The sequence below is a fragment of the Triturus cristatus genome, chromosome 1_2, assembly GCF_964204655.1.
Source record: "Triturus cristatus chromosome 1_2, aTriCri1.1, whole genome shotgun sequence".
Taxonomy (NCBI): Eukaryota; Metazoa; Chordata; class Amphibia; order Caudata; family Salamandridae; genus Triturus; species Triturus cristatus.
In genome coordinates, this window is record NC_140580.1 from 757,724,750 (window position 1) to 757,734,821 (window position 10,072).

The 10,072-nt window shown below is 47.2% G+C and overlaps 1 protein-coding gene across 1 annotated transcript; it reads left to right on the top strand.

Annotated features, from left to right (window-relative positions):
* Nucleotides 1-5,167: 5,167 nt before the first annotated feature.
* On the top strand, nucleotides 5,168-9,868 carry LOC146867965 (uncharacterized). Its single transcript, XM_085615143.1, has 3 exons — nucleotides 5,168-5,239; nucleotides 5,869-6,084; nucleotides 9,605-9,868. The coding sequence occupies exons 1-3, from the start codon at nucleotides 5,213-5,215 to the stop codon at nucleotides 9,860-9,862; spliced, it is 501 nt and encodes a 166-aa protein (XP_085471269.1). The 5' UTR covers nucleotides 5,168-5,212; the 3' UTR covers nucleotides 9,863-9,868.
* The last annotated feature ends 204 nt before the right edge of the window (nucleotides 9,869-10,072 follow it).

Below are 10,072 nucleotides of genomic sequence, written 5' to 3' on the forward strand. Positions count from 1 at the left end.
GTATTCTGACTAGGCCAGAATCCTCCTCAGTTCCCAGGGTTAACCCTACTACACCCTTTTGCTGGGAACCACCACTTACAGCTGGACTAGGGGGTACAGTTGCCTTAGGGGCAATGGTGGCTGGGGGCTTATCCTTTTTGGTGCACTCACTAAACCAATGTGAGTTGGACTTACAATAGTTGCACCATGGTTTCTTTTGGCCATCTTTCTTTTTATCCTTTTTAGGACCACCCTCCCCCTGAGCCTTTTGGGGGCCTGGTGAAGACTTCTGGTCTTTTTGTTTCTGATCATTACCCTTCTGGTCTGCCTTTTTCTGATCACCGCCCTGGTTCTGGTTTTTCTGCTTAACTCTAGTCCTGACCCATCTATCTGCCTTCTTTCCCAATTCTTGGGGAGAAGTCAGATCAGAATCAATCAGGTGGTGATGCAGTAGCTGGTTTTGACAGTTGTTAAGTATTTGTTCTCTCATGATCAAATTATACAATCCTGTATAGTCCTTAACCTTACTTCCCACTAGCCAGCCTTCCAGAGCCTTAGTGGCACAATCTACAAAGTCAGTCCAGTCCTGAGTCTGTGTCTTCTGGGTATCCCTGAACAACAACCTGTATTGTTCAGTGGTTAGGCCAAACCCATCAATTAGAGCACTCTTCAGGACAGTGTAATTGTCTGCATCCTCATGACTAACTGCGAGGAGCTTGTCTCTACCCTTCTCAGAGAAGGAGAGCCACAAGATAGCTGCCCACTGACTTTGGAGTACCTGCTGTACGTTGCAAGCTCTCTCCAAAGCAGTTATCCATTTGTGGATGTCATCCCCACACTTGTAGGGAGGGACAATCTTGCTCAGGTTTCTATTATCATAGTGCCTGTCTCTATCCTTAGGGATATTGCTGCCACCATTGGGTTCTGACCCACTTAACTTTTGCTCTCTAGCCAGAGCAAGCTTCTCCTTGGCAAGGGCAAGTTCTTCCCTCTGAATCCTCAGATTAGCTTCCCTCATTCTGGCTTCATGCTCCTTTCTCTCAGGGGAAGTCATTCCCCTGTGAGAAGAGGCATTAGAGATGCTAGAGACATGGGAGTGGATGGATTCCCTTGAAGGGGATCTGTCTCTCCTGCTTCTCTGGTTAAGCCCACTTGGGGGTCTGTATGGGGGGACCCCATGCAAACTCCCATGTAAGCTTAGGTTAGCCTGGCTAAGTCTTCCTACTTGGCCCTGGCTGTCTACCTCTTCATCTGAAGTCCCATCTGACTCATCTGTGGTGGGTAGACCCTCCTTTGTACCTAGGGTACTGGCCTGTGAGGCCCTAGGAGTATCATACTCCTCTAGGAGTTGTACTAGCTGAAGGAGGGTAGGGTTTGCACCCTGTTTTAACTTTCTGAAGGTACACAATTGTCTCATCTCCTGAAAAGTTAGGGTATCATATCTAGAGGGGGTCTTTTTCAGACCTGCCCCTCCTGAGAGAGCATCTACTTGATCTCCTCCCAGAGACATGATCTAGTGAGGGTGTGGTGTGTGCACCTACCTACACTAGTTGTTTCTACTAAACCTCTCTGGTAGTTGTAGTCAGGGTGTGTTACTCCCTTCAACCTACAACCACTAAGTCCAGTAGGACTTAAGTATTATAATCTATGTTATATGTACCTAACCAATATCTGTGTGATCTTTCAATTTAGTATCTCAAGATGACAATGGTATTACAACAGCAAGCTCAGATCCCAACCGCTGCTCACCAATGTGAGAAGTTGGCCTGATGTATGATGTCACTAGTTCTAGTGGACACCTTATATCAGTCCAAACAACCCTTGTGGTGATTGGTTGTAAAGTCAACCTTATAGACCAGCTATCCTAGTGGTAGCATGGACAAGAGCAGTCTTAGGCTAAACTCTGAATGGCATGTGAAGCCAGCTGTGATACCATATATAATCCCTTGAATACCAAATGAAAGGACACCACAACAGATATATATATAAAATAAAGTGTATTTATTCTAGTCAAACCCTCAGCCCTCTTTATGAGATTAGAGGTAAGTACAACACAGTCTTATTTAAGCATACATTAAGTCACACAGGTAAGTAATACAGTTAGGCCCTAGGGGCCACGCAAACCATATACTAAAGAAGTGGTATAAGGACCACTGTCACGGAAATAGGATAGGCCTAGGCCTAGGGAATCGCTGGGGCTACACTACACTAGCAACAGTTAGGAAGTGGGAGGCCCACGGGATTCAGGTGCAGAGTGGAAACACTCACGCGTAATGCGTAAAAGTCGATAGAATTACTAACAGTTAGAAATTAACAGTTTAAGGACACTTCTGAAGCAGCTAGAGAGTCGAGACTCGGAAACTAGACCCTAGGATAGTCACTACCCTTGTGTGCACCGAAGTACCCAAGTTACCTAGCCCACGGGCTGCGGGTGCATAGGTGTGAACTTGCGTCGGGTTTCGTCGTGGACTTCTATGGATGCCTGAAGGAAAGTTGCTGACAGGCAGTCAGTGAAGAGTGTCCGGTGGATCCCAAGGCTGGGATCAAGAAGAGAGGATACCTGCAAGCAGAAGGGACAGAGTCAAGGTCACTAGCCAGTGACCACGTGGAACCAGGAAGGAACCAGGCGATGTCGTGAAGATTGCAGGTGAAAGGTGAAGCTTGTTGCTGCAGCCACGGGTACCAGGAGACCTCGAGGACAACCAGGACCAGGAGGCGAGCTGTCCCACGAAGGCTCTTGCTGTCGGCGGCGTCGAAGTCGAACTAGGACTCACCAATCCTTGGCAAGCGGAACCCACGAAGAACGGAGGACTTGCTTCTGGTGCAGACCAGGAAAGTCTGGGGTGCTTCTCTTTTGCAAAGAAGCGGGAGCCAGTCTGGAGGAGCCAAACCAGCAGTGAAGATTTCAAGGTGTGTCGTCACAAAGGCCGCTAGCCAACGGGCAAGCAACCGGACAGACGCGGCAAGCAGGAAAATGCAGAAGGGCCCCACGCAGGACTCGTGGAGTGTGGGGGGCTGATCTTCGGTGCAGATGGTGCTTGGGATTGGGGCTTCTCAATCCCCGGTGCACAACTTCGAGGGTGCCTCAGAAGCTGCGCTGGAAGATACTCGCCACTTTTCCCAGGTAGCCGGTCCCACGTCTCTCGTCGCCTCCACAGATCTCAGCTCGGCTGTGGATGTGGATCAGGGTCGGAGAAGTCTGGAAGTCAAGACTCTTTTCAGGCTCTGCAGTCGGTCCCTCGTAGAACTTCAGCAAAGCAAAGGGTAGTCTCTTGATGGTGCCTGTTTGCACAGGGTAGCCACTCCTTGGCCACAAGGGAGATTCTTCAGTCTTCTTCTTTCGTCGAATGTCGAAGGTCCAGAGTTTCTGTTCAAGTTGCAGGTTCAGGATAATCTAATCTCCTGGGGCCCAGCTACCACTCTTATACTAATCTGGGGGGCTGGGTTGCCTGCTAGGTCACGCCTTATGGGTGGGACCTGGGAGGGGGGTGGTTACACCCCCTTCCCTTTGTCCAGTTTCGCGCCAGGACTGGGGGCTGGAGTGCCCCAGCACCGGTTTGAACTGGACTATGCATGGAGCACCTTGTGTGCCCCAGGCAGTGTCTCGTTTCATTCATCCCTCCCTGCCCCAATACACTAAGGCCTGTCTGGGGTGGTGCTTGCACCTCCCAAGGCAGGAAACCTATTGTCCAAGCCTCCCTTGCCGGGATCACTCCCAGCAGCAGGAGGTCAGACTTGTGTCGTGGCAGCAGCATCCATTTTGTGATGCTGGGGCTCTGGTTAACTTTAACCGGGTAAGTAGGTTACAACATGTCTTCTCTCTTTAGAAGGGAGGGATAATATCCTCATCCCCAGAAATGGGATGGGGGTATTATTCCAAAGTGTTAGACACCTTACACGACATGTTTTGATAAAGCCAAACCATAGTTACCATAACCGTTTAAGATTATAAGGCACTTTAAGAGTATATGGTAGGCTATATCATAGAACAGCTATAAGGACATGGTTCCGAAAGCTGCAGACAGGCTCAGCTCATGCTAGAGCACCATCTCACATGTTACCAAGCACTCTGCCTCCAGGATTGTTAAGGCCTGCCATAGGAGTGGCTGATAGGTACACATGTGTCTATATGTAAGTTAGGTATAGGAATACTACACCTAAGCAAGGAGTGATTACACGACCTTGCCCCAGCTGAGTGATCAGCCAGTTGTGTCATAATGGAAGGCCAGGCCAGGGGTGGCATAATACATGCTGCAGCCCCTGGTAGGCCTAGGGTACACCTATGCCCTGGGTACCTAAGGTACACTGTACAGGGGCCAATAAGGTGATCCTATCCAAATGGGTTATGCACCTAAAGTACATAGTATCAATTTAGAGAGAGAACAGCAGGGCTGTGGGTCTGATTAGCAGGCCCACAGCCACATCTAAGTCGAAAACCAGTAAAGCAAAAGCAAAAAGTGGGGGTGAACATAGAAAGCAGACCCTACTCTCCTACAACTGCCTCACTCTCTCAATCTCTCTATCACACTAAATAACTTACACTCTCACTTTCACTAACTCACTCTCTCATTACCTCACAACATCACTCTCTGTTTCTATCTCACTACCTCACAACATTACTCATCCTCACTACATCACTCTTTCAATACCTCACTCTCTCTGTCTCTCACTACCTCACTCTCGTATCTACCTCACTCTCTCTCACTACATAACTCTCTCAAATTAATACGCATGTTGTATAATTTAATATGTTAGTTTGGGATAAAATAAAACATTTCAACAGTTGTATCCAAAATGTATACTCACAATTTATTCTCATTTCAGATGATTTCTATACAAGAAATTAAGATGGGGAAACGAGGAGAGCAAACCGTTTCAAAGGGCCATAAGAGCAAATATTGTAACATGTTCTCAAAAAACACACTACCGAAATGCGAAGCAAGCAAACAAAATCTTGTACCACCTTGCACTAGCAGATGAAAGTGGTTCTATTAAAGCCACATGCTATAACGATGATTTTTACAATCAAACCAAACAAGGACATGGAATTATTATAAGGAATTTCCTGGCCAAGAACAATGTTGTTCTATTAACCAAACATACAAAAATATCAAGGATGCTACCTTTAACGCTTCCAAGTAAAATCCTACAAGAAGCAAAAAACATACTAGAGCCAACAGCTCCACCAATATCACCTATTAAAACAATAAGAGAAACCAAATTACGGACATTAATGACCATATCGGGGACAATATCCGAGGTATTTATATAAGTACAATATCGAGTTACAAAGTTAAGAAACATTTAACAGAAACTATTCAATACTCGCACACTCTTCAAAACACTCTCAGCAAAAAAATATCTCAGGACAACACTCTCTATGCACACCACTCTCTTCCCCACACCACACTCTTCCCCACACCACACTCTTCCCCACACCACTCTCTTCCCCACACCACTCTCTTCCCCACACCACTCTCTTCCCCACACAACTCTCTTCCCCACAATAGCTCTCCAACACAATCACTCTCCAACACACTCTCTCTCCTACACACTTGCTCTCCAACACTCTTACAAAAAAAATATGCACCACACTCTCGCATCACAAAACTCTATTAAACACTCTCTCTTCAAACACTCTCTCTGCACCACACTCTTTCTTCACAACTCTCTATTCCCCACACTCTCTCTAAACCACACTGTCTTCAGCACATTCTCTCTCCACCACACTCTCTTTACAACACACTCTCTACACATCACTCTATGCACCTCACTCTGTCTGCACCGCACTCTGTCTGCACCGCACTCTGTCTGCACCGCACTCTGTCTGCTATACTGACACTATATGTACAAAAAAATAAATGATACTATTTGCTTTATATTTTACAGGAAGAAGAAACTAAAAACATTTTTGTGGCAGGACAAGAAACAAAATTAAAATCTATTACAGTTATTGACACAACAGACTCTGTTAAAATCACATTGTGGAGAAATGCGACGGAATTCCCAATCACACTTGGAACTTATGTCAAAATGACACACTTGACCGTCCACGAATTTAATAATCAAAAAATGTTAAATACTACTCACAATACACATATAGAAGTAAGTACAAAAAAAAAATATTTATGTACCTGTGTGGCTCAATGTGTGGCTTTGTGTGTGTGTAGCTCAATGTATGCATGGGTGCCTCTGTGTGTGTTTTTCGGTGTCTCTATATGTGTATGGGTAACTCTCTATGTATATGTGAATGCCTCAGTATGTATGTTTGGTGGCTCTGTATGTGTATATGGGTGACTGTGTATGGCTCTGTATCTGTATGGCTCGGTATATGTGTGTGAGTAACTCTGTATGTGTATATGGGTGCCTCAATGACATAGTGTATGTCTACATCTATGTGACTAGGTCTATATGTCTATGTGGTTGATTCACTCTCTAAAACTACGTCACTATCTCTCTACCTCTCTCTCTCACTATGTATAAATGTGAATGCCTCATAATGTATGTTGGGTGGCTTTGTATTTGTATGTGGGAGACTTTGTATGTGTGTGGCTCTGTATCTTTATGGCTCTGTATATGTGTGTGAGTAGCTCTGTATATGTGTATGGGTGCCTCTGTATGTGTAGATAAATGACATTGTGTATGTCTACATCTATGTGACTAGGTCTATATGTCTATTAAGTAGATTCTCTCTCTAAAGCTAACTCACTATCTCTCTACCTCTCTCTCACTACCTCAATCTCTCACTACCTCTCTCTCTCTCTCTCTCTCTCTCTCTCTCTCACTATCTCAATCACTCTCTCTCACTAACTCACTCTCTCTCTCTACCTAACTCTATCTACATCACTACACCACTATCTCTATATCACAACATCACTATCTCACTACTTCACTAACCCTCTCTCTCAATACATCATTACATCACTATCTCTCACTACCTCACTCTCTCACAACCTCACTATCTATCTCACTACCTCACTCTCTATGTCACTACGTCACAACTTCACTCTCTATCTATCTCACTACCTCACTCTCTATCTCACTACCTCACTCTATTTCTTTCTATCTCACTCCTTCACTCTCTCACTTTCACTACCTCACTCGAAATAATCAATCAATCAATCAATCATGGAATTTATATCGCGCACTACTCACCCGGAAGGGTCTCAAGGCGCTTGGGGGAGGGGGTCTGCTACTGCTCGAACAGCCAGGTCTTGAGCTGTTTCCTGAAGGCGAGGTGGTCCTGGGTCAGCTGCAGGTGGACGGGCAGGGAGTTCCATGTCTTAGCCGCCAGGTAGGAGAAGGATCTTCCTCCGGCGGTGGCTCTCTGGATGCGAGGGACGACGGCGAGGGCGAGGTTCGCGGATCGTAGCTGTCGGGTGGGCGTGTAGAAGGTCAGGCGGTCGCTGAGGTACCTTAGGCCCAGGTCGTGGAGGGATTTGTGTGCGTGGGTGAGGAGTCTGAACGTGATCCTCTTGTTGACAGGGAGCCAGTGCAGGTCTCTCAGGTGGCTCGAGATGTGGCTGCGTCGGGGGGCATCCAGGATGAGACGGGCGGAGGCGTTCTGGATACGCTGAAGTCTTTTCTGAAGCTTGGCTGTTGTACCGGCGTAGAGGGTGTTTCCGTAGTCTAGTCTGCTGGTGACGAGGGCCTGGGTGACAGTCTTCCTGGTCTCGGTCGGGATCCATCTGAAGATCTTGCGGAGCATGCGGAGGTTGTGGAAGCAAGATGAGGAGACGGCGTTGACTTGTCTGGTCATCGATAGAGAGGAGTCCAGGATGACGCCCAAGTTGCGTGCGTGGTCCGTTGGCTTGGGTGCGGTGCCCAGGGCCGGGGGCCACCAGGAGTCGTCCCATGCGGAGGGCGACGGTCCCAGGATGAGGACTTCTGTCTTGTCCGTGTTCAACTTCAGGCGGCTGATGTTCATCCATTCGGCGACATCTTTCATCCCTTCGTGTAGGTCGGCTTTGGCGGTGTCGGGGTCTCTGGTGAGGGAGAGAATCAGCTGGGTGTCATTGGCGTAGGAAATGATGTTGAGGTTGTGTTGGCGTGCGATGGCAGCGAGGGGTTTCATGTAGATGTTGAAGAGAGTGGGGCTGAGCGATGATCCTTGCGGGACGCCACAGATGACTTCGGTGGCCTCAGAGCGGAACGGAGGGAGGCGTACTCTCTGTGTTTTGCCGGAGAGGTATGAGATGATCCATTCCAGAGCAATCCCCTGGATGCCGGTGTCGTTGAGGCGTTGGACTAGGGTGCGGTGGCAGACAGTGTCAAATGCTGCGGAGAGGTCAAGGAGGATGAGTGCCGCTGTTTCACCTTTGTCGAGCAGGGCTCGGATGTCGTCGGTGGCTGCGATGAGGGCGGTCTCGGTGCTGTGGTTGGCTCTGAATCCGGATTGCGATGGGTCGAGGGATCCGTTCGTCTCGAGGAAGGCGGCCAGCTGCTTGTTGACGACCTTCTCGATGACTTTGGCAGGGAATGGAAGGAGCGAGATTGGGCGAAAGTTCTTGAGGTCAGTCGGGTCCGCTGTTGGTTTCTTCAGTAGTGCGCTGAGCTCGGCGTGCTTCCAGCTCTCCGGGAAGGTGGCTGTGTCGAAGGAGGCGTTGATGATGTCTCGGAGGTGGGGTGCGATGGTAGAGGCGGCCTTGTTGAAGACATGGTGGGGGCATGGGTCGGTCGGAGATCCGGAGTGGATGGTGTTCATTATGCGTGTCGTGTCTTCGGGGGTCACTTTGGTCCATGTCTGGAGGATAGCGGCGGGGTGCGTAGGTTCGGTCGATGGGTGCGGGGGTGGAGCGCCGAAACTGTTGTGGATGTCGGCGATCTTGCGGTGGAAGTACGAGGCGAGGGAGTCGCAGAGGTCCTGCGAGGGAGTGATGTCGTTGTTGCCGGTGCTGGGGTTGGAGAACTCCTTGACGATGTTGAAGAGCTCCTTGCTGTCATGGGCGTTCTTGTCCAGTCGTTCCTTCAAAGATTTCTTCTTGGTTGTGCGGATGAGCTGGTGATGTCTGCGGGTGGCGAGTTTGAGGGCGGTCATGTTGTCGGTGGTCTTGTCGAGGAGCCAGGCCTTCTCGAGGGTGCGGCAGGCCTTCTTGGAGTCCTTGAGTTCGTCGTGAACCAGGGGGCCTTCTTGCTTCTGGGCCTGGTGAGTGGGTTCTTCAGTGGGGCGAGGTCGTTGGCACAGGAGGTCAGCCATTGCGTGAGGTCGAGGGCTGCTGTGTTAGGGTCCGTTGTCCTGACCGGTGGGTTCTGGCTGAGGGAGGTGGTGAGCTGGTCGACGGTGAATAAACATCACTCACTCTCTCTAACTCACTCTCTCTCTCAATAAATATCTCTAAATCAATACTCCACTCTATTTATCTCACTACCTCACTATCTTACAACATTTCTCTCTCAAAACATCACTACATCACTCTATCAATACCTCACTCTCTATCTCAATACCTAACAACTTCACTGTCTCCCTCTAACAAAGTACCTCACTCTCTCTCTATCTCACTACCTCACTCTCTCTCTTTATATCTATCACTTTCTATGTCACTTAACATCTATACTACTCCAATAACTAAGTATAATGAAAATGCACACTATATGCCTCTATTAACAATTATGTTTTACTTTGCAGATAATAGAACCACCTTTGGAAAAAAATACTATTACAATATATGGAATTGAAAATACCACGCAGGAAAAAAGTACCATAACGGTACAAATACAAGACACTGACCTTTTTAAATCCATGGACATCGAAAATACTATTGTAATGGATTACCTCAATATACCAACAGACATAGAAGACTTTGCAGAAGCTCTCATGCAGCACTTGCCAAAAACTTTACATGTTATATTTAGAAATGGATGCATTCTAGAAATAGTCGCTTAATCTTACAAAAACATCATTAGAACATAACACATATGTAAACTTTAAATAATGTTTACCAATGTATATAATAATTCTAATTAATAAAAGCTATTAAACACTTTTCATTACTCATTATTTACAAGAAATAAAAATGTATTTCTTCTTCAAAACTATAAATGCATATATACATATATATGCATAAACTCAAACAGTATAAATACATATTACCAA

What these genes read in the sequence shown, in the direction of transcription:
- LOC146867965 (XM_085615143.1), top strand. Translation starts at nt 5,213, where the DNA reads ATGACCATATCGGGGACAATATCCGAG. An exon ending in TATCGGGGACAATATCCGAG is followed by an intron (nt 5,240 to 5,868) that starts GTATTTATATAA and finishes TATATTTTACAG; the next exon opens with GAAGAAGAAACTAAAAACAT. An exon ending in CTCACAATACACATATAGAA is followed by an intron (nt 6,085 to 9,604) that starts GTAAGTACAAAA and finishes TTTACTTTGCAG; the next exon opens with ATAATAGAACCACCTTTGGA.